Here is a 25633-nt window from a genome sequence, read left to right on the forward strand (position 1 = left end):
ATGAGTGTCCATAAAGTTTTACTGGCACATAGTCATGCTCATTCACTTCCATATCATCTATGGCTGGTTTCATGCTCATACAGAGTTGAGTAATTACAATGGAGGCTGAACAGCTCACAAAGTCAAGAATATCTACCATCTGGCCCTTTCCAGAAAAGTTTGCCCATCCCTAGCGTACAGCACAGCTGTACTTCTAGCACCTGAAATTTAATAATAAGTGATTATTACCGTCTGTTGGACTGTTGAGTGAATGAATATGAATGAACACAACTGGAGACAATAAAGTTTCAAAGATTTCACTGAAAACCATAAATAAATGAAAATTGGAATCCTTAAAATGCATTTTGTGGTTTAGGGTTAGATGATCAGAGTCAGATTTACTAAAACTATCAATATTCTATTGATCTCATTACGTTAATCAAATTAGAGTTTGAGTAGGGTGGGCGGGGGGCTGCCTGTGAGCTCTGTCCTACTAATAGTGCCTACTGCACACATCATCTTTTTGAATGATTTAATACTGCCCAGTGAGATATTTGATAGCACTCACAGGGCATGTATTAAAATCATAAAATGATGAACACAAGTATACTTGATATTTCTTCTAACTTGTAGAATAAAGAAAATTTATATTCATTCACTTTAATGTTTCTCCCAATTTATGACTTAGAAGTTTTATGATAAAATGGGGAAAAAATCATTGCTACTAATGACATTCTATGCTGTCTTTCAGAACATAGTTTCAGAAAACAGTTTCCGGTGCCTCCGGCCTTCCGATTGAAAGCAGACACAGAGTGCATGAAGACCGTTCAAATATGTCAGGGACCTCCTCCCATGAGTCCTTCTATGACTCCCTCTCAGACATGCAGGAAGAAAGCAAGAATACTGACTTCTTCCCGGGCCTTTCTGCTTTCCTCAGCCAGGAAGAGATAAACAAGAGTCTTGACCTGGCCCGGAGAGCCATAGCTGACCCCGAAACAGAAGATTTTGACTCGGAAAAGGAGATCTCGCAGATTTTCAATACTTCTGCAAGCCTCTGTGAACATCCTTCCCATAAGGAGACCAAATTGGGTGAACACACCTCAAGGAGACCTCAGGATAACAGGTCAACACCTGTCCAGCCTCTGGCAGAAGAACAAACTAAGAATATCTCTTCACTTGTTTCAAAGAGGAAACCTGCCATGTCACCCCTGCTCACCAGGCCCAGCTACATTTTGAGCCTCCGAAAGGCTGAAAAGCGTGGTGCAAAAACTCCCAGCACAAACGTAAAGCCCAAAATGCCACATCAAGGAAAGGCCGGCCCCCAGAGCCAGCTGTGTGACAAGGCGGCTAATTTAATCGAGGAGCTGACATCCATATTTAAAGCCGCAAAGCCAAGAAACAGAAGCTCAAATGGGGAGTCCTCGTCACCAGACAGTGGGTACCTGTCTCCTAAAAATCAGCCGTCAGCCCTGCTGAGTGCCTCAGCCAGCCAGAGCCCTACGGAAGACCAAGGGGAGATGGAAAGAGAGGTCAAGTCCCCTGGGGCCAGGCATTGCTACCAGGACAACCAGGACTTGGCAGTGCCACACAACCGCAAGTCTCACCCACAGCCCCACGGCGCCCACCACTTCCCAGCTGCACCTCGATTCATCCAAAAGCTGAGGAGCCAAGAAGTAGCAGAAGGGAGCCGAGTTTATCTGGAGTGTAGAGTCACTGGAAACCCCACTCCTCGAGTCAGGTATGAATTTTTGTATTGTGCATAGCAAATGATTTTGTTGACTTTGGTGTTACTTTAATATGGGAGGAATAAAGATTTCCTGTGTCATTAGCCCTCTGGAGACTGAAGTAGAGTACTTGCAAGGAGAGAATCGCCACTACGAGTTGTCCTAGTTGTCCCTGGCGTGATCTATCTGTGGTCATGCACCCTCTGTGCTAAGGAGGGAAGGCAAAGGACTTGAGCAGGCAAAGAGCAGTGGAAACAGTTTGTTCTCTAAGATGGTGGAACTAGTAACAAATAGGCACACTTGAGATGTGAAACTGACTTACTCGAAGTACTGTGAAAAGTGTGTGTATATTTGAATATGAGTTGTTAAAGATGGTTGAAAGCATGGCTGAAACTAGCAGCTATCTAGACGTGAAAGGCACAAGTGTGTAGAGGCCAACCTTCAGATTAGCCCCCAATAACGCATAAAAGGGAACAATAAACACCAAGGCCTACTTGAGGGGGAGAGTAGGAGGAGCCTGAGGATCAAAAAACTACCTATCAGGTACTAATCTCATTACCTGGGTGACAAAATAATCTGTAGGCCAAAGTCCTGCAACATGTAATTTACCCATGAAACAAACCTGCACACGTATCCCCGAACGTAAAAGTTGGAAAGAAAAAAAAAATTCTCACATACGAGAAACAAAAACCAAACAAAAATTATCCCCCAAATGGATAATCTAGTCTCAGGCATGGACTAAATAGGCACATATTCAGTAACATAAACACACACGCACACCCCTTCGATGTGATGCAAAGAAGGAAGGCAGAACTTTCCTAAGAAAGAAAGATAAACCAAGTCAGGAGCTCCGCAGGTCTGCCTGTTATTCCCACACAGGCTCTGGCCACTAGAGCATGGAGACAGCAAGAAATAACAGTGAAGGGAGTATGCACTTAGAGTTAATAGGCACTCATACCACCATGTTCATTAGGAGTTCTATACATTCTTCTGACTTCATTGTAGAGTTTATACCTTCCCCTGTGCAAAAATGTTAAGGGGAAAGAGAACTTGGGGTCCCCCTGCAGGGTTTCCAGTCGTGATTCCACTGCCCAGCTGTGGGACCTTAGTCCAGTTACTCTTCCCCTCTGTGACTCAGTTTCTTCGTCTGTGAAATGGGAAGTATAATGATACCTACATTATTCTGTTTTATGATTAAATAATACATGGGGAAAATTAAAGCAGTGCCTTGCAGCTAGTAACTGCTGCAGTAGCGTTACCTATTATCTTTATTATTTCTCATTTCTTAATTTTATATGGCAAAATGAAAACAACAAGTCAGAATTATACTACAAGAATAATGAATATTCATTTATCTTGGAAGTTTTGCTTTTATTCATGCAGAATGCTTTACCTAAATTACATAAATATTTAAAAAGTTAACTCGAGGGCCGGGCACAGTGGCTCATGCCTGTAATTCCAGCACTTTGGGAGATCGAGGTGGGTAGATCACCTGAGGCCAAGAGTTCGAGACAAGCCTGGCCAACATGGTGAAACCCCCCTCTACTAAAAATACAAAAAATTAGCCGGGCATGGAGGCGAGTGCCTGTAATTCCAGCTACTCGAGAGGCTGAGGCACAAGAATTACTTGAACCTGGGAGGCAGAGGTTGCAGTGAGCCGAGATCATACTGCTGTACTCCACTCCAGCCTGGGTGACAGAGCGAGACTCTGTCTCAAAAAAAAAAAAAAAAAAGTTAACTCAAAGTTATTTGATTTGGAAAAAAATGGTAAAGTAGACATCACTGGCTAAAGATTAAATTGAAACACTGGTACTTTCTTATTAATAGCATTTCACAGATCACAAACTTCCCTGTATCTCTGATCCTTTGCTCACTAACACAAGCTTTGCTAGTGTTGGTTTCTTAATCTGACCTCATTGTACACACACACGAAGTAAAAATTAGCATTACTGGCTGAAAAGTGGTGTGATTAGAGGTGGGCGATTTTTTTCCCCCAATCAATTTGTTCAACTAATTCACCTTGAGTCAGCTTTACAGTAATTTTACTATAATTATTTAAGAAACTGACAGCAGGGGGCAGTAAAAAACTTTTTAATGTTTTCATTTAATTAAATATGTCACTCTAAATTCTGCATTTATGTTATTTATGTAGATTATTTACACAGATTTATATACATGAAGGATTTGTTTCTTACATTTTACCTTTGACAGAAATGAATGTTTCAGATTCTATTTAGATTTTTTTAACCTACCAATCTTGCAAATAAATAATTTTCATTAGACATTCATTCTCATGTCACTCAAAACAGTTCCACAGGTTTTCAAACTACATATGGTTCCACCTGCATTTACTTCCAAAATAACCCTTAAAGTATACTACAACCTTTAAAAAATGACAGAAAGCAGTCCACTTAGCATTGAAGGATTAATTCAGGTGAGCAGACCATAATTACTGTATTAAAATTCACTTAACCGTTTGGTGATTCTATGGGTCATCAAATTCACACTTCTGCCTTTTGGGGGGTAGCGGAACTAAAATTTAATTTAGTTAGTATCTGCAGTATTATTAACTAGTTTTCTCTTATTCTGCAGTCTATGAAAGTCCAAACTTGACAAATTATGCCCTTCTAGAATAATTAAGTCTCATAAAATGTTCCATTGTTGAAAGTTAGCTGGTCATATTTGTTGCATCCTGTAGAGTTTTTTGGGTTTGGGCGTTGTTTTTGTTTGAGAGGGAGAGCATAGATGCGCATTGGATTTTCTTAATTTCTGTTCCAAAGATCTTGATCCTCCTTGTCACGTATTTGTAAGTGCACCAGACGCCTAAGAACATCGAGCTCTTTTGACCACATGAGACTTATGACAGTCATAAGAGAAAATCTTTGAAGGAAATTTTCTATCAGGAAGAAAACCTTTATTAAAGACTTCCTGCAATGGGGCATTTTAGAACCTGACTCAGACTGTGTCAGTCCAGAGGACCTAGGACCTGGAGCTTAGGCAGACCTATTGATTGGCAGGCCATCTCCTGAGGTCACAGAAGCAGTTGACAGATGTGTGGAGAGGCAAGGGGATGTCAGGAGAATCTAAAGCAAGCCATAAGCAGAAGCCCAAGAGACACTTGTTGCTGAGAGCAGAGATGCTGCTCAGTGTTGGGTAGTTGGCAGCTGTACTGGGAGGTGAGTGAGGTATGGTGCCAAGAAGCTTGGCAGTTGGCCAATGGAAAGGTCCAGGCTGACTTATAGGGAATGCACCACAGGAAAACATGGTAGCAAACAGTAGGATCAAGGTGCAGGAGCTAGAACACGAGGAGAAACCTTTACCTTGCAAGAGTTTAAGCAAGTGAAAGTTAGGACCATAGCTCCAGAAAGACAAAAGAACAGAGCAGAATCTTAGTGACTAAGCTGGGTCCAGATTAGGGAAACCAATTGCTAGGTTAACATGCCTGGGCTACTAAGCAGCTGGCTGGAGCTTAGAGTAAACAACAGAGATTGTTTGCTTTGGAAAGCTAGCATGATGAACCTTACAAATGTGGATAAAGTAGCCCCTGCTCAGGGAAGAAGTAACAGAAACAACAGGGTAAAACCAGGCCAGTCACTTCCAGGCAAGGCATTTGTACTTCATATACAGTCACTTCACCCTCTCACACTGTGTGAACACCACTTATGACCACAAACAGGACTGAAAATATGTTTTCCTCCTTTATTCTTGCATATCCAACAAAATCTCAACAAGAGAGAGAAGAGCTGATAGAAGAAAACCCTATGCATAAAAAAGGAAGTTATGAACAATTGAGGTAGTACTCACATGATATGCAAATTATATTAACAATTTGAACTACTACATTAAATGAAATCAAGTCAGAATTCATTTTTTTCGCTGCTTATGCTCAAGTGTTCCATATGCTCATATACTCCTTCCAAACAGCATAAAGAGCCATTCCCCTGACATCACTCACCTTCCCTGTTCTCTCCACTCTTGACTTTGTGAGTTGCTAAAAAATTTGTGAAGAATTTTAGTTCAAAATCACCTCTGGTATTATAAAAAGGAAGCCGTATATTTTTAAAGGTATTCATTTATTTTTAAAGGTATTATTTATTTATTTTAAAGGTTATACCTTTAAAAATATTTTATCAACTGTATGTTTTAAACCATTTAAATGTAAGGAGACTGGGATCGAAAACTGTGAAACGATGTGCCTAGTAATACAAAAATCATTCATTAGTTATGGAGACTGGGGTATAACTCAGCTCTTACGATTCTTGATCCTGTGCTGCAGTTGTTAATGAGAAGACTTAGCCACTGTCACTGTGGAGTTAGAAGTTATGCATGGCTTACTGACAGCCTCCAGAAATGGAGATAGTGGAATTGCCACCTTTAAAAATCTACGCTTGGAATTCATATTCCAAATATCTTCAAAGAAAATGGTAGCCTGGCAATTTTCCAGTATCTCTCTATATGGAAAAAGAAAACAAAGCCCTTCATGGGTATCCTTCCCTTTTTTTGTATTAAGTTAATAATGGTCAGTCAACAGAAAATATTTTTTTAAGGTGGGTATAGTTAGTGTAGAAACATTCAGTGTTGGGTAGTTGGCAGCTGTACTGGGAGGTGAGTGAAGTGTGGTGCCAAGGAGCTTGGAAATTGGCCATTGGAAAAGTCCAGGCTGACGCACAGGGAATGCAACACAGGAAAACATGGTAGCAGGCAGCAGGATCAAGACACAGGGACTGGGACATGGGGAGAAACTACGTTATTCTCCATCAAATTACTACAAATAAAGTTATTATTCAGAAAATAACTACAAATAAAACAAAGCATTCCCATTTTATCTACAAGTAGTCCAAACACATCTTTATATTATTAATATAAGGTAAATGTGTACGTATGCCAAAAAAACTTTTAAACACCCACTTATTGTAGTAAAAGTGGAATCCGGTAATGTGCTTTAATAGTCTAAATCCAATTACTCATATCTAATCATAAGATACCTACTAGGTCATCATTGTTAGCCTTGTAAAGTTTTATTTACTGTATATAATTAAAAGTAATACAATTATTTCTTTTTATAATCAAAACACAGCATATCCAATGCCTCCAATTAGTTTACATCAGCAAGACTTTGATCATCATCAAAAGCCAAAACAAGAGGATTAGCCATATCAAATCTATGCAACTCTGTCAGTAGAAATTTCCATCTCCTCAAAAACGACAGTAAGAAAAACAAGCCATCAATTTACTTTTCTTACTAAAGGTATCAGTATGTGGTACCTCCCATCTTTTGGCTGATTTGGTTCCGGAAAATGCAGCAACAGCACCACTAGCCAATAGTTTATGAATATTCAGTGCTTGTAAAGTGAAGATCCAGATGGCTTAGCCCAGGAGTATTGTTGCTGTTAAAGAATATAGTCAACAATGAGATACCAGATAATACCATCAGATTATCAAAATGAAAAAATCCTGACAATACATGTGCTGTTACTGCAACATGAAATGGAAATAGGTACAACCAATTTGGAGAACTGTTTTACAATACGCAATTAACTTAAGATGTGCCTACACTAAACCTTTATAGAATACACAATTGCCACTTGACATCACTATTTGGATGTCTGATAGTCTTATCAAATTTGTCCAAAACTACTGATTCTCCTCTCCTCCAAAAACCTTCTCTTTCCAAATCTTCTCCATGTCAACAAAAGACAACCCTCCTTCCAGCTGTTCAAGAAAAAAACCTTGAAGTCATCCTTGACCCCGCTTTTTCTCACACCCCAAATCCAATTCATCCAGCAAATACAGTTGGCACCACCTTTAATGTCTCCAAATCTGACCATTTCACCCCACCTCCATAAATGAGGCTGTACATCAAGCCACCATCATCTGTCTCTTTGTTATTTGCATTACCTTACAACTCATCTCCCTGCTTTTGTTATTGTTCATCACAGTCTACACAGCACTCAGAGTAATTCTTTTTCATGAAATCATTATCACAGCACTGCCCAAACACCGTCCAGGAGCTTCTCACTTAGTCCCAAGTAAAATCCATAGTTCTTATACATCCTAATCAGGCCTCATTTCTCTGACTTCACCTCTTGCCACTCCCCCAGCCAGTGGGGTTCTTGGCTGCACCTCCATCACACCACCAGGCTTGTTCTTGTCTAGGGCCTGTGTACTTTCTGCTGCCTCTGTAAATCTCTTCCCCCAGATACCTGCAGGATTAAATCCTTGATCCTCTCCATATCTCTATCACCTTTACAATATGGCCTCCTATAACTACTCTATGTTAAAGAAAGTTCCTGCCTACCCTACTCTCTATTCCACTCTCTTGCTTTCCTCCATAGATCTCATATGATATACTGTACATTTTATTTGTTTGATTTTTGTAGTTGTCTTTCTTCCTTCGCTAGAATATAAAATCCTTAGGTGTAAGGACTTTATCTGTTTTACTCACTCTTGTGTCCTCAGAGCCTAGAACAGTGTCTGGCATGTAACAGGTGCTCAATAAATATGTGCTCAAAAAACTGGAAAGAACCTAAATATTCATCAAAGAGAAAATGGATAAATTGTGATACAGTCACACAACAAATGAACTAGAGCTGCATGTATCAGGATATATGAAACTCATAAACATAAAATCAACCAAAGAAAAGCAAGTTGTAAAAACTTACACATAAATTACATGGACAGATGTTTGCATATGAAGTTACATTTGCAAAATAGTACTATTTCAGGCTTAGGGATGTAGTAGGAGTATAGAGAAACGTGTGGGAATGAGGAACACTCAATTCCAGACAGCAGTAACCTTAGAGATAAAGCACGTGAGTTGTGGGGAGTCAACTGTGTTGGCAGTGTTTTATATCTTAAGGTGGGAAGTAGAGACACAGATATAAACTACATCATTTTAATACTTAATAGTGAAAAATATTGACTTTTGTGTTAATCTACTATCCTTATGATGTATCAATAATTTCAGCAGCAATGTTTCTAATGAATACTATGATTTACTCCATAAAAACCATCCAGAAAATATCCTGGTGTTAAGCACTGTGAATCGGATAGGTTGGCTTTTAGCCATTTGTCCATATAATTTTCAGGGTTGTTTTAGTTATATTTTAGAGGCTTTTAAAATGTTTTTTTTTTGTTTTGAATTTATGGTGTTTCAGTAGAATATTATATGTATTAAGTCTTGTGCCATGGATCTTTTACGGTATAGTCTATCGACTTTATTTGCTGCAGACAATTAAAAAATCTGTATGTGAGCTTCTTGTTTTTAAGGAAAAAGTCTGCATTAGGCACAAACACACACACACACCCTATGGACCTGGTTAGGACTAGTGAGAGGGAATTTGAAAATGAACAAGTGTTGCCTGTCACTATCTCACCAACCCAATTGCCTCTCCTCCCATCTACATACCTAGACAATAGGAACAAGCACACTAGGGCAGAATCCATAAGAAAACAAAACCTAATTTCATAGTTGCCTATTTTCTCATTCTTTTATTTCTTAATTCATTTTAAATCTTTTTTTCTTTCTGTGTATTTGCATTGAATTGAACAAATGAAAGCCTTTATATTTTATGGAGGACAATAAATATTCCCTAGAACACCCAATTGCTGTTGAACTAGAAAGCAAAAGAAATTCAATAAGAGAATGGCATCTTTGGCCGGGCATGGTGGCTCATGCCTGTAATCCCAGCACTTTGGGAGGCCAAGGCGGGCGGATCACCAGGACAGGAGATGGAGACCATCCTGGCTAACATGGTGAAACCCAGTCTCTACTCGAAATACAAAAAATTTGCCGGGCATCGTGGTGGGCGCTTATAGTCCCAGCTACTCGGGAGGCTGAGGCAGGAGAATGGCGTGAATCTGGGAGGCGGAGCTTGCAGTGAGCCAAGATCGCGCCACTGCACTCCAGCCTGGGCAACAGAGCGAGACTCTGCCTCAAAAAAAAAAAAAAAAAAAAAAAGAGAGAGAAAGAGAGAGAATGGCACCTTTATTTTCACTTAAGTGAAAAGATAGCCTTATCTCTGACTCCTCCACACAGACCATTTCTGGGAGTTAACTTATGAAAGGCATGTGACGCATTGTGAGGTTTTATCCTCTTTCCTATCTTTCCATTCTTTCTTAACCGCTGTTTTCATCCAATACCTACCCACTTGTAATTTTCACTTTTAAAACTAGCTACGCCTCTGCAGTAGCTTACCTGCAAGGCCATCATTAATGAGAATATTCAGTCTATTTCTGCAGACCTTAGTGAAATGGAATAATTCAGTATCCAGCAAGCCCAGGAAATATTGCCCCTGTTGCATGGAATTCTTGTTTAATGACTTGAATATTATAGAGTGGCAGCAGCTGCCTTATTACCTCTTCTGGTCAACCCGTAACACCATGATGTTATGAAAAGCCCATTCCAGCTGTATAAATGCATGAAGCTGTGACAGTGTTGCTCACACTGATATCTTAGTGAACCAAGAAGTAAGGCTGATATTCAAGGCAAAAGTGGAATATCACTATACAGTTAGAAGTTTGAATTGGTTACGACAGTCATTGGTATCTAGTCATGAGTAGCAGTAGCTAAATTAGACAGTAGCATCAGTTTATATCTTAATGGTCAAGTTTCTGGATTTAACAAGAAAACAATAAACACCAAAATAAATGTAGCTGAAGAATAAAGGTAGAGATTTTTTAATGTCTTTTGCTTTGAATTTGTGGTGTTTCAGTAGATTATTACATGTAGTCAGTCTTGTGCCATAGATCTTTTTTGGTATCATCTACCCAGTTTACTTGCTGCAGATGGCAAAAAAAAAAAAAAAAAAAAAACCTGTATATAAGAAGCTTCTTCAGATAATCCCTTTAGAATTAAAAGGGATTCGTGAAACAAGCATCAGAAGAGCTTAGTGGTTGACAGTAGAGGTTCTAGAGCCAGAATGTGACTCATGGCTCCATCATGCATCAGTTAGGTCACTGTGGCAAGTTATTTCAACTTTCTGTGCCTCAATTTCTTTGTTGGTAAAATGGAAATAATAGAAGTACCTACCTCTAGGGTAATTATGAATGTTAAGTCAATTAACACAGAGAAAAAGCTTAAAACTGTTAGCACATTGTAGTGTCTTAATAAATATTAATTTATTATTTAAAAAGTTTACTTATTATTTTAAAGTGTTCACTTTTATAGTTTATTGTCATTGACTTAGTATAAACTCCCCACACTCTACCTTTTCAAAAACCTTTGACTCTGTTTCCTCTCTTTAAAATCTTCATACCGCCATTTTCTTTTATACTACTAAGTATTCACAATGGTATAGAGCCTGTGGAGATGGAACACTTCAACAGCATAAAATAAACAAATGATTTATCAGAAATACATCTTGAAAGTTGCTTTTGACTGTTGAGTCCTAGATTTGTATCTCAGAGTCCGAATCATCACCAAGGCTGCCAGAGAGTAGTGGGACACGTTCCCTTGGTCTCTGTATAACATACTATTTTTTATAAATTTTTACCTCACTTGGCCTTCTGTTCCTTCACTGCCACAGGGTATGGGATCAAAGCCAAAGAAAAGTGATTTGCTTCCATCTCTACTCCTCCTTCATACAACTAATTATCTCCCCATCCTCTCTTTCTAAATGTAGAAGCTGTGAAGGTCAGCCATATTGTGGATTACTGTCAATTTAGAACACCTTCCAAAAATAAAATATCTTTGACTATTGTTTTCTTGCTGCTTTTAAAATTGTTTAGCAATTTCCCTCAGTTTGCTTTGTGAGCACGTGTTAAATATTTGCTAGAGTTAATTGAAAGTGGTAGCCGGGCGCGGTGGCTCACGCTTGTAATCCCAGCACTTTGGGAGGCTGAGGCGGGCGGATCACGAGGTCAGGAGATCGAGACCACGGTGAAACCCCGTCTCTACTAAAAATACAAAAAAATTAGCCGGGCGTGGTGGCGGGCGCCTGTAGTCCCAGCTACTCGGAGAGGCTGAGGCAGGAGAATGGCGGGAACCCGGGAGGCGGAGCTTGCAGTGAGCCGAGATTGCGCCACTGCACTCCAGCCTGGGTGACAGAGCGAGACTCCGTCTCAAAAAAAAAAAAAAAAAAAAAGAAAAGAAAAGAAAAGAAAAAGAAAGTGGTTCCCCAATACTTTAGCCACTCTTTGTTTTTGTATTTCAATAATTTCAGCAGGAAGAAAAATCTAAAAATAATTTAAGTAACAAATGCAGGCTTTTCCTCAGCTAGATAAATTGACCTTTTATTTTGCATTTTCTTACTACTAAGTATTATACCATGCTGCAAAGCTCTCAAAAGGAAAAGGATGTGCTTTTTGGAAGTTTAATTTATTAGTATGCAAACTAGTATCAAAGAGTTGTTTTGAAAGAATTTGACCCTGAAGTTTCAGATACCTTCACAGTCAAAACTACTCAATGTCTCAAATCTTTTCTGCAGAGTCTATTTTAAGTACTTTTCAACATGTTTCTTCATTTGCCTTGGGGCCGTACCTCCTCATGGATCACTGAATCTGCTTAAGCATAATTACAGCAATTCAAGGACTCCATTTAGACATTGCATTCTTTTGACGTTTTGGAGTTACTTTATAAAAACAACTGTAGCAAATACAATTTTAAGTATGAAACTTGATATAGGTTACTGTGCTCACCAAGATGCAAAATAGTTCTACCAGTTGGTGTTCGAATGATGTATAACAATAGAAATGGTTCTTTCCTATTTAATTTTAATTGATTTGAACCAAGAAATAGTCTCCTATTGGATATCTGCTGAAATAGGACTAAACTGCTGGTCTCTTGAACTCTGATAGAGAAATCCAATCAAAAGCTTTTCCTGGCCAAAAATAATACTAATTGCAAGTGAAAACTAGCTTTGTTCTCTCGGTTGTGAATTCCAGTGGTGAAGTCTAGTTCCATATAACAGGGTATGGTAAATTAGGCCACAGAAACAAGCTTCCAGTCACTGTTCATATGATCCACATGTTGTGGTCCAAAAAAATGTAAATAAAAATACCCTAGGGAATAAGAACTTTTTCCTAAGATGACAGCTTTTAGCCTTGGTTGTTGAAAATGGTGAGTATTTCTAATGAAATTGAAAACAAGTCTAGGGAAATGAATTTCCAAGTAATGGAGGAGAATCTTTGAGAACGAGGAGAAAGAGGAGGGGAGGGAAGAGGAGATGAGGGGAGGGGAGGGAAGGGAAGAGGAGAGGACGGGAGGGGAGGGGAGAGGAGATGAGGGGAGAGGAGGGAAGAGGAGAGGACGGGAGGGGAGGGGAAGGGGGAAGGGAGGAGGGAGGAAGGAGGGAGGCAGGCAAAGAAAATTCTCATCCGAAGATTAATGGTTCTTTTAAAGTCAGAAAGATCTTCAAAATAATTTTCACCATTATATAGACATTACAGACCAACTGCTTTGACAGAGAATATTCTAATTGTGTTAGTGCATAGAGAATGCAATAGATGCACAGTTGTTGACATCTAGGGAGATGAGACAGAAAATGTTTCAGTTTTGGACTTTGAACCACTACAAAGACCAAGAATTCCCCATATCAATATATGAATTTGATTATGTTAATGGACCAGCATGGGCCCAGCATGCTTTCTGGAAGGATAGTAATGAGAAGGTATTGACAAATGAGAGGATTTGTTCATGGTCAGGGCTTAGCTAGGCCTGGTCACTCCAGTCCAGGGGCCTTGTTATCCCCTAATGAGGAGGTCTTGAAAGTTAACACCAGAAGCACAGTAACATTCAACCACCATCATATATGTCTGTGCAGTCACTGTGTAGATTCACACATAGTACTAAATTGTAGAAAGTTAATGCTAAAATGGCCATTTTCGTGCTTGTCAACCCTATGGTCATCATTCTAAAGTCACCAATTAAAATAATTCCTCTTTATTTTCTTACAGAGCTATTAACACTGAACCCTCATGAAAGTTATTGTCATTCTCCTAGTAATACTAACAGATATAATAATATTAATAGCCAACATTTCTTGAGTACTTAGTGTATGCCACTCTTCTAAGGGCACTACATGTATAAATTCATTTATTCCAATAAGCTAGATGCTGCCAGATTTCTGGGATTCTAAGACATCTATTTTATAACACTTTAACATCTTTGTAATCAGAACTCCTTACAGAAAAGGACATTCTTAAAACAGCTGTTTTGTGGTTGTATTGCTTGTACACATACAAATTTGGTCAGAATTGTTTTTCAGCTTATTTACTTGGCCAGTACTATATGCTGTTTCTTTATTAGTGGTTCATAAAATAATGGTATCTAGTGGTGATTTCATGTTAGATTCAGTGAACTACAAACTTGTTGTCTCCATTTTAAAAATAACATACTAAGATATGAATAGTTTAGCAAAACTTCCCAATTGTCCAGTTACTGGTAGGGATGGAATTCACACTGAGACAAACTGGCTCCTGGGTCTGTACTTTTTTGTTTCTAATTTTTATGGGTACATAGTAGGCATACGTATATATGGGGTACATGAGATTTTTTGATACAAATATGCAGTGTGTAATAATCACATCATCACAGAAAATGAAGTATCCCTCCCCTTGAGCATTAACGAATCTGTACCTTTTAACTGCTATACTCTACTGCCACAGCCCTTCTCAAGATCTGTCTCAATGGAGTTTGGGTGAGTCCTCCTGACCATCAGAACCACCACCACAGATATTGAGCAGTTCTCTAAAAGCAAACCTCGTCAATGGCTTCCTTCCATTGCCCCCAGACAATGTTAAGAAACCTTAAAAAAGAAAAGAGCCATGATCGATTCTTTAGTGGTCCTCATGAGAAAACTGTGCTGTATACATTCCCAGCCCACTTGGTGGTGTCACATGAGGAAGAGCCGGTGTCTTTACTCACAGCAACAACCTTCCTTGATGCAACTTGTGAGGGCCTGAGCTTCAGTGCCTCCTCTATCAAAGCCATTTTGCTGAGCTTCTCTTTCTTTTATAAACAGAACACTGATCCCAAGCAGAATATAACAGATGTGATTTGTAATCCGTTATAGTACCATTTAATCCTTATGTTTAGCTGCCAGCATTCTAATTAAGAATGTGTTGGCATATGTTGGCCAGAATCCTGAAACATGGACTTATTCCATGGGCCGAGCCTGAGGACACACATTGCTGCCTAAAATCGAGGAAGAAAGGGCCCCAACCACACTTTAGTTCAAGTGACTTCTGACATACCTTTTCTACAAAAGGCCATTGCAAAATACAATTCTGCAAGATCATTTTTTATGAAATAAATAATTTTAACTTTGAACAGGGAGCTAATAAGAGGGAAGCGTGAAGACTAAATACTCCCCGTATTTAGTCCTATCTGTTGTCCTCTTGCCTCACTTTCTTCCAGGAGGTCTTCATATCCTCAGGTAGGTCTATAGAAACACAATTTAGTTTTCCTTTCATCATGCAAACACAATGCTACACCTGCACTAATCATCTGTGCTTAAGGCCAATGGATGATGGGGGGCAAGTGTTAGAAATTACCCAAGACTCTTAGCACCTGGAGTGTTTTCTCACAGCCTCACCTGTATGGATAATTTTGTCAGCCAAATAGAGTAAGTGGATCTTAGTTGATCAGAGCAGCAAGCAAGCTTGAAGCCAGGGGTAAAAAAAAAAATTAAGAGAAGCAAATGAAGCCTCCAGAAAGGGAATCTGAAAGAGAGAAGGTGAAGGATTAGAAGCAGACGGCATGAGAAACAGTTCCAAGAAGCAATGAGAAAAGGCAGAGCTGGTGATAGTTGAGTGCTAGAGACTATTACAACATCCATATCCCAAATGGTTCCAGATCAGACCTCCCAGGGAATGAAATTAATATGCAACAGTCTCCTCCTTTGCCAGCTGCTTGTGGCATTTGTCTCAGCTGTGAAAAATTGTGTGTACTCACAAAAACAAACACATATGCGACAGCAATCCTTCCGAGGTGACATGAGTCATTGTTGAAGAGTCGTGCTCCCAGCACGTTGGGAGGCTGAGGCCGGCAGATCACCTGAGGTCGGGAGTTCAAGACCAGCCTGACCAACATGGAGAAACCCTGTCTCTACTAAAAATACAAAATTAGCCAGGCATGGTGGCACATGCCTGTAATCCCAGCTACTCGGGAGGCTGAGGCAGAATCGCTGTAACCCGGGAGGCAGAGATTGCGGTGAGCTGAGATCGCCATTGCACTCCAGCCTGGGCAACAGGAGCGAAACTCCATCTCAAAAAAAAAAAAAAAAAAAAAGTCATGCTCATGGCATTACTTCCTTATAACTTTGAGTAGGATACAGAAGGAAATAAAGACAGTAACCTCTCTGGGGTTCTGTACATCTTCACAAAGCCTTTCTTCATAGATCAGAAAAGAAACTTAAACATTCCTTGGGTTTAAGCTGCCACAGAATTGTGTTAAGATTATTAAAATACAAGTATTTAACTATGAGGATCATAAGTCTGCCCTTACTACTTTTGCTCCATTATCCTCTGACTCATCATCTTCCATAGACCCTGACAGATCCTCCTCTTCCCACTCTTCTCCACCCCACTGTCTTGCCCTGAGTGGCTGATCCATGTAGACTAGAACAGACTCCTTCAGGTTTCTGGTTGGGCTAAGTCCTGGAGGGCCCTGGCAGACCAGAAGGAAGAGAGAGGAACTCAAGGTACTTAGTGTCCCACCTTCCTCCTATTGGTTTGCCTTGGCCCCCTAAGTCAAATGAAGTTCTCCGCTCAACACAATGCTTTCCTGTGTTCAGGAAAGTGCATCCGCCCTCTGTTCCTTTAGGGTTAAGAGTGGTAGCAATTCTGCTTTGTAGTCCCCAGGTGATCCCTTATCCCTGTGGTTTCCTCATACCCTGACACCTTCAGATATAATCTTTTCATGAAACCCTCCTTGCGTTGTTTGGGTTTTAGTGTGCCCTCTCTTTCTAGCTGGGACGACAACTGCTACATCCTCCTCCTGATTGCCCACACCTAAAATGATGATGACCCATAATTATTATTATCCAGATATGGTGACACAAGCAATTCCTGAAATGCTTTCCTCTGAAATTGCTAAGGATTACTCACAGGCAAGTTACACAGCTTCAGAATTACTTTTCCATCTCTATATTCCCTAGTACTTCTCGCTGTTTGCTTTTAGACTTTTTAAGTAAACTTCAACTCCAATCTATAACTTAGTAATAGAATCACATTGATGTGAAAGTCCAAAAAGACATTTGATGTTGTAAGTGGAATTTTCTCATTCATTCATTCTCTGTCAATGAGAAATTAAACGACTAACACTAAATGGTGTGCTACATATGTCTGGCATTTTTTACAAAGGACTTGCCATACGTTCTCTTATCCAGTTCTCTCGCAAGCTCTGTAGGGTAGGCTCTGTTATTACGTGTTTTAGATATGAGAAAACTGAGACTCAGAGAGGTAGGCAAACTACCCAAAGACATAAGCCGACAGTAATGTGTCTGGGATTATTAACACCAAAAGTTGGCTCTTTGGTGGAATTTATAACCATGAGTGATTCATACATTTGAAGTGGTGCTTGACTTATTTAATGGTACATAACAAACCACTCCAAAACTTAGTGGCTCAAAACAATTTATTATTTTCTCTCACTTACTAGTCTATTTGAAGACTAGCTACCACAGGGGAACTCTAAGGCATTTTTTTCACGTTTGTTATCCTGGAATGAGTAAACTCTGATGAGAATAAAGAATACCGAATATCATGGAGTTTGGATGAGTGTGATACAACAGGGTTACAGTTTGAATTAGGAGTCACGCCAAAAGGAAGGTAGAAAGGAATCCAGATCAATGGAAAGGAGGAAGCACCTAAGAACTAGGTGTGCCAATAAGAATTATGCTTTGGGCTGGGCACGGTGGCTCACACCTCTAATCCCAGCACTTTGGGAGGCTGGGGCTGGTGGATCACTGGAGGCCAGGAGTTGGCCAAGCTAGCGAAACCTCATCTCTACTAAAAATACAAAAAATTTCGCTGGGCATGGTGGCACATCCCTGTAATCCCAGCTACTCTGGAGGCTAAGGCAAGAGAATTGCTTGAAACCAGGAGGTGGAGGTTGCAGTGAGCTGAGATTGTGCCACTGCACTCCAGCCTGAGCAACAGAGCCAAACCCTGTCTCAAGAAAAAAAAAAAAAAATTGTGTTTTGCTCTTCAAAATCTGACTCCCTCCCTCAGTCATGTAACCTGCAGCATAGTATGAGCACAAGTGCAGGGAGCCAGGTGAAAGAGGAGAGTGGTACACAATTAAGAAGGGCACAGCCTCCCCAGGCTCTCACTGAACTGCGTTACCACATGACGATGGAAAGCCTTCAGCTAGTTTCCCCGCCTAAAAAAATGAATCTGGTAAATCACTATGTTTAACTTACATCTGTTTTATTAAAACCTAAGAACAATCACTTAATATAAAAAAGTTTTTTGAGATTTTTTTTGTTGATTTTCTGTAATTGAGATTCAGATAACTGAACCCACATATCCTAGGCCAGTGGTTCTTATGTGGTGGTGGCTGGGGCTAGGGGAAGACTTCAGGGGTGTATGCGTATACCACTTTCCAAGAAGAGGTTGGAAATGTGCAGAGTTATCACGTGGTGGGTATCACAATGGCTGAAAAGTGATTGTGGCATTTAGTTGGATGGGGTGTTTAACACCTTGCAATACTGAAGCCACCACGGTGAGAATTGTTCCATTTGAATACCCATTGCACCCCTCTTAAGAAACTCAGCAAGTTTAGGCAAATAAAAGGAACTATAGCCACCTTTACAATATCTGACCAATAGCCCTCCTTTATGCTATCTATATCAAAAATCTATAAAAGTTCAGAATTCTTAACCATTATTCTTAAAATGAAATAAGGTAGACATATCAATAGCAGGTTTCCAAAAATTAGTCTTACAGGAGGTAATTGAGCAAAAACAGGAATTTAGCACACAATCCAGGCTCGTATTCTTTGTACATAAAAATACAACTATTACATCATCACATTAATAATCACATAAGCAACGTGGTGTGTAATTTACAACAAGACTTAAAGAACTCTCAGTACCTTGGTGCCGGTTAGAGACTTCACTGAATACATTTTAACTTATACTCCTTTATTTGTTTTGATAAAAAGGAGAGTCAAACAGAATTGTCTGGAATCTTTTCTTAAGGTTAACAGCTTTCCGGTCCCCTTTGTTCAAGTGTTGATTTTAATAATCTAATTATTCCAGATCTATGACTCCTGCTACTCAGGACTCTCCCAAAAGACCCCTGACTTCTGATGTTCCACTTCTGCCTGTCCTTTAACCCAAATAGATTCCTGTTGCCCTTCCAGCAAAACAAAACGAAAGGAAATGACATGCTACGCCACAGAAGGCTTTCTTCTCAGTTTGCAACAAACCCTGTAACAAGGTTTTCCCTCTGTTTAGGATAAAGGTCTCTGGGCACCTAAGGCGTTAAGCCACAGAGCATTGCCCTCCTGCATTATTACCTTCCTGGGATTACCTTTTAAAACATTCTAGCATTTGTATTTGACCGTGTTCACACTGCTATAAAGAACTGCCTGAGATTAGGTAATTTATAAAGGAAAGAGGCTCAACTGACTCACAGTTCATGGCTGGAGAGGTCTCAGGAAACTTATAATTATGGCCGAAGGCAAAGAGAACACAAGACACCTTCCGCACAATGCAGCACGAGGCAGAAAGAAATACCAAGCAAAGCGGGGAAGAGCCCCTTATAAAACCATCAGATCTCGTGAGAACTCACTCACTATCACAAGCCCAGCATGGGGGAAACCACCCCCATGATTCAATTACCTCCACCTGGTCTCTCCCTTGACAGGTGGGGATTATGGGATTATAATTCAAGATGAGATTTAGGTGGAGACACAAAGCCTAACTATATCAGCATTAAAAAGGTTCTCTTTTTTTTTTTTTTTTTTTTTTGAGACGGAGTCTCGCTCTGTCTCCCAGGCTGGAGTGCAGTGGCGCGATCTCAGCTCACTGCAAGCTTCACCTCCCGGGTTCAAGCCATTCTCCTGCCTCAGCCTCCCAAGTAGCTGGGACTACAGGCGCCTGCCACCATGCCCGGCTAATTTTTCTGTATTTTTAGTAGAGACGGAGTTTCACCGTGTTAGCCAGGATGGTCTCGATCTCCTGACCTTGTGATCCCCCACCTCGGCCTCCCAAAATGCTGGGATTACAGGCGTGAGCCAACGCGCCCGGCGGAAAAGGTTTTCTAGAGTTTAGTGCTTTCAAATTATCTTTACTCCAGATACATTTCTAAAAGGATATGCCTTTCCAATTTCATTAAGGTGTTTAGGGTGAGAACATAGGACTGAGGAAATAATTGGGCACAAAAAACAGCTCTTACCTGTAACCCTTTCAAGTGCAAATTGTGATGACAAATGCTTTACTCACTCAATAACTAATAACATACTTTTGGTTACACAAACATGCCGCTAAAAAATCGTATTTTCAATGATTGAAGCAATTATTCTACATAATTTTCACTTAGCAGTTCTAAGAATGTATTGATTTGTTTTCTGCTCATCTGGTATCCTGGAGCAAATTGTTTAGCTGTGATGCTTTACAAAGTGCCAATGTATCTACTTTGTATCTTCAATTAAATTTCAATTAAGAAATCTTGTAATTATATCAACCAGCCAAGAGCAGAAATTCCTCATATTGAATCATACTTAGACTACTAATGAGACTGTCAAGGTTTGGCTTTATGTTTACCTCAGATAGGCGTCCAAAAACTGTGATGATTGTCCAAACTCTCCGAACATCTTGAGTCTGCAAAGTTTCGCTGGCAGTCTTGTGGGAAGTTTTTTTTTCCTGCATGAGCCATAGTGTCTGCTTCAAGTCCTGGCTCAAAGTCAGACTAAAAAGGCAGACAAAAATGAGAGGGAAATTTTTATCTAGGTAGTTCAAAGCTTCGAAACGGATGAAAGGTTCAGGAGAAGGGAAAGTTTATTTTCTTTAAAACCAATTCAACATAATTTGTGCCTATGGCCACATTCATGTTTAACCTATTACTACAGTAATAAATTGAATTCTATCCCCCTTCAGGTGAGAATAACCAGTAAGGAAACTTTCTGTGAGATATTTTATATTCTTGGATCTTTTCCCTGTTTTAACACACAAGAGTGGCAATACCAAAACAAGCTGTGTTTTTATTTGAATTGTGCTTGTACATAGGCATCATAAGTATATACTGAAGTATTTACTTAAGCAAGTAGGGTATTAAGTAGGATTTTAAAAATAAGTAGAAGCAAAATGGGAATGATCATTGAAAATGTATAGAATTATGAAATGTCCCTCATGATTTGAACTATAGATCCAGTGAATCATTCTGAGTAAGTAAACAATCCACTTCCTTTTTTCTATCTGGCATCTAATAAAATGTTTTAAAACTCTTGCCCTTAAAATGAAAAGGTAAGCATACAAAGAGAATTGAAAGATTTAATCGAATGAGAAATTGCTTAATATAAGTCCTACAGTCATGACATTCCAAGTTCAGAACAATTTGTTTTAAATTTAAATAAAATAAAATAAATTAAATTAAATTTTATTTTAAATAAATTTTAAATAAATTTCAGTCCATTTTAGCCATAGACCTTGTTTTTCAAATGACCTTATGATTCAGTTATTATACCTGTGCTCATTCTGTGACAGTTCATTCCAGAAGAGACACAATCGCACAAAGCTGAATATAAAATAAATCTTGGTTTCTTATTGAATTTTAAATTACATTGGGAATGCTTTTGGAATAATTCCAGACCTTAGGGGAAAAAACATCTCCCAACTCTAAAGTCCCAGGTTCCATCTCAACTTTTCACATTCACAGGCAGAGGCTCTAAAAATAAATTACAGGCAAGCTTAAAAGATCAGAAAGGCTTTCCCATTGTGCGAGCGGGTGATTTCGCGCGATTTGTGTCTGTTACAGTCATCGTGTCTTTCTCTAAGATTCTTTCTCTGTTTCCGAAACACGTATGTTCCAAGTTTTGGATGCTACGACTTCATGTTCATGTGGTTCAGAATTTAGCCCTCCCCCAGCCCCTAAAAAGCTGATCTTATGGGCGTGAAAAACAGGCATTTCACAGATTTAGATAAATTTGTAGTGTGTAATAAAACTAGCTCATAGAATTATAATTTGAAGTTTTTAAGAACATTATGAGTACCTGCTACCTGAGGGCTGAATTTTAATGGCACACCTTATTTTCTTTCATCCTTACTACAGCTGTGCTATCCCATTTTACAAATAAGGACAACTGAGGCTTAGAGAAATATAAGTAACTTTTCCATAATTTGTCAGCTAGGAAATGATACAATTTGAGTTCAGATCTGAGTTTTCAGACCCCACGTCAAGAGGTTTCAGCTTTAAAAACTACAATTCCTGCCCGGGCACGGTGGCTCACGCCTGTAACTCCAGCACTTTGGGAGGCCGAGGCAGGGGAATAACAAGGTCAGGAATTCGAGACCAGCCTAGCTAACATGGAGAAACCCCATTTCTACTAAAAATACAAAAATTAGCCACCCATGGTGGCGCACCCCTGTAATCCCAGCTACTCAGGAGGCTGAGGCAGGAGAATTGCTTGAACCCGGGAGGTGGAGGTTGCAGTGAGCCAAGATGGCGCCACTGACTCTGTCTCAAAAAATAAAAATAAATAAAGATTCTTTGGAAAACCTAAAGGTTGTGCAAAGGCCTCTCACAATTTCTTTTCATAAGTAATTTATGAACAATGCAACACGCAGTCTCATTATCAAAGCTCAAAATTATCTTTTTCAACCCCGTTGGTACCCTGTTGATTCTTCCAAACTAAAACACAGCTGCATATAATTCAGATTTATTATACTTTATTTTTAAAAATAATTTCAACTTTTAGATTCAGGGGATAAACGTACAGGTTTGTTACATGGGTGTATTGCATGGTGCTGAGGCTTGGGGTATGATTGATTGATCCAGTCACCCAGGTATTGAGCATAGTACCCGAGTTAGTTTCTCACCCCCTGCCCTTCTCCCTCCCTCCCACTTCTAGTAATCCCCAGTGTCTACTGTTGCCATCTTTATGTCCATGTCATACTTTTTTATGATGTAAACCAACTATAGTGTAGTCCAAGACCTTAAAGCCACCTGAAGCTGAACAAGAATGTTAATTATGGCACCGTATTATGACCAAGTCATCCCAGTCTGTGCCGCGACATGAGCCCTAACGATTTTCTCATTAGCAGATGCTCTAGCTGGTTTCCATGAAGGCTTTCCATAGTGACTGACGGTCATAGGCAACTACTATCAGGTTCCGTCTCAACTTTTCACATTCACAGGCAGAGGCTCCAAAAATAAATTACAGGCAAGCTTAAAAGATCAGAAAGGCTTTCCCAGCATGCGAGTGGGTGGTTCATTTGATTTGTGTCTATTACAGTCATTGTGTCTTTCTCTAGGCTTCTGTTTCCGAAACACAAAACTACAGAAACCACCTCACCCTCTTTCTGTCCTTAGGGATCACGCTAATTCTGTTTTTACTCTGAAACGGGCTTTAGGATTGAAAGGCCATGTCGAATGGTGATAATTCTATTTCAGTTAGACAAGAGCCTGGAAAAAAAAATTATTTTAAATGAGTTTCAGTTTGCGCATTTTTTTAAAAAAAGAGCAAAAAGTATGCATGTATGTTTGTTTTTACATTCTTCTTTATTTTTATCTTCTTATTTTGCTTTTTAATGAGTCATTAGCATTGAAAGATGAAAACAATTTTTCTCTAGCCAAGAAATATTGCAGGTATTACACATTCTCCTATATCAAAGCAAAGGCTCTCCAAGCCCCCTTTTTAATGAAAAGAGTTTTTAGTGGGTGGGAAGAAAAAAAAAAGAAACACTTGTTCCTGGGATGATAAAAAGCCACTTTTCACTGCAGAATTATTAAATTAGCTGTAAGGAGTCGGAGTTTGTATTTGGCATTCCTTCTCTCCTCACCCCAGCCTTCATCTCTCATTGCATTTTTGTGGAAGGGTTATAGATGTACTCTAAATTATTGACTTATCATGGAGACGGTAGTTAGTCTCCAAATTCCCCGTGGGCAAAGATGATTGCAGTCTCCCTGCTAATAAGTACACTTCAGTTCTATGAAATTTATACTTAAAACAGTGGAAAATGTGGTACAAACACATTGTAGTATTTACGCAAATATGTTGACTCACGGTTACTTAAGCGTCAATGAATTCTTCAGGGCTCAAAATGGGGATGAATATTCAGGGAGGTAACTGCACTCATTCTTTATCCATTTGTGTTATTTGGGTTTTTACTTGGTTTCTTTATTTTTGCTTTTCTCTCATGAGAATTGTTCAGATGACAGCACATGCAACAACAAAACTCAGCCCCCATCCTATAAAAATGTCCTCTTAGACTGTCTTGTTAGTTGTGACATATTTTATTGTAAACTAAAAATAACTGGGAATTGGGTTGTATTTATTTTACTCTCTCACTCATTTTATTTATTTATTTATTTATTTATTTATCTGTTGAGACAAAGAGTCTCACTCTGTCGCCCAAGCTGGAGTTCAGTGGCACGAGGCCCAGGTTCAAGCAATTCTCCCGCCTCAGCCTCCTGAGTAGCTGGGATCACAGGCGCCCACCACCACACCTGGCTAATATTTTTTGTATTTTTAGTAGAGACAGGGTTTCACCGTGTTGGCCAGGCTAGTCTCAAACTCCTGACCTCCAGTGATCCGCCCACCTCTGCCTCCCAAAGTGCTGGAATTACAAGCTTGAGCCACCATGCCCAGCCTCTCTTACTCATCTTATAATAGATATAGTCTTTAAAGAAATATAAGCCATTTGATTGCCCAATTATTTGTTGCAAAAAAATAAAAATGTTGAAAAGTGTCCTTTCCAGTCAACAGATATTTATTGAGCACCTACTCAGTGAAGACACTGTTCAGGATGCCCAGAATACAGGAGTGAACAAAATAGACAAAAATGTCTGCCTTTTGAAGCTGACATTTGAGTTGCAAGGGTGAGGGGAAAGTGGTGGTGGATCTACCCTAACATTTGCGTTATCACTATGTGCTCTAATTTGTATGTGTATATTTCCCAAACTGGTCTCATCATCACAAACACACACATACACACACCTTTAAGTTTATACTGCTGTTATCCACATTTTGCAAGTGAGAAAACTGAGGCACAGCAAGGATAAGTAATGTGTCAGTCACCCAGGTAGTGAATGACATGTCCAAGATTCTAGCCTGAGCAGTTTGTCTCTGGGATCTGTGGTTTTATGGTAACTAAAACCGCCACTCATGGCTAGACATGGTGGGTTGTGCCTGTGGTCCCAGCTACTCAGGAGGCTGAGATGGGAGGGTCACTTGACCCTAGGAGTTCGAGGCTGCAGTGAGCTATGATCGTACCACTGCACTCTAGCCTGGGCAACAGAGAGAAAAAAGAAAACTTTTTAAAATAAATTAAAAAAAAAAAACTGCTGCACCCTATTAACAATTATTGTGGCAGGTTTTTAGTGGCAAAGAATTCTGAAGTACTTTGTTGAGTGCTCCCACCTAGGAAACTAGTCTTTTACCTATATCAACCACAACCACAATCCAGCAGTTTCCATAAACAGAAAAATTATACCATGACTATTTATGTAAAGCTATATGTAAGGCTCCCTATATATTTATGTAAAGCTCTCCATATATATATATATATATGGTTTACATGTTTCTTCCAGCTAACCTTTCCATATATATGTATATATGTATATATATGTGTATATATGTATATGTATATATGTGTATATATGTATATATGTATATATGTGTATATGTGTATATATGTATATATGTATATATGTATGTATATATGTATATATGTATGTATATATGTATATATGTACATATGTACATATGTACATATGTATATCTGTATATATGTATATACACATATGTATATATACACATATAT

General features: G+C 39.3%; 1 protein-coding gene across 1 annotated transcript in view; it reads left to right on the forward strand.

Annotated features, from left to right (window-relative positions):
• Positions 1 to 812: 812 nt before the first annotated feature.
• Positions 813 to 25633, forward strand: part of PALLD (palladin, cytoskeletal associated protein) — a 439505-nt gene continuing 414684 nt past the window's right edge. The window contains exon 1 of the mRNA XM_032174072.1: positions 813 to 1717. Coding sequence (XP_032029963.1) covers positions 813 to 1717 — 905 coding nt within the window. The remainder of the gene's footprint in view (positions 1718 to 25633) is intronic.

The sequence above is a fragment of the Hylobates moloch genome, unplaced genomic scaffold (genome assembly GCF_009828535.3).
Source record: "Hylobates moloch isolate HMO894 unplaced genomic scaffold, HMol_V3 SCAFFOLD_3, whole genome shotgun sequence".
In the NCBI taxonomy this organism is placed as follows: domain Eukaryota; kingdom Metazoa; phylum Chordata; class Mammalia; order Primates; family Hylobatidae; genus Hylobates; species Hylobates moloch.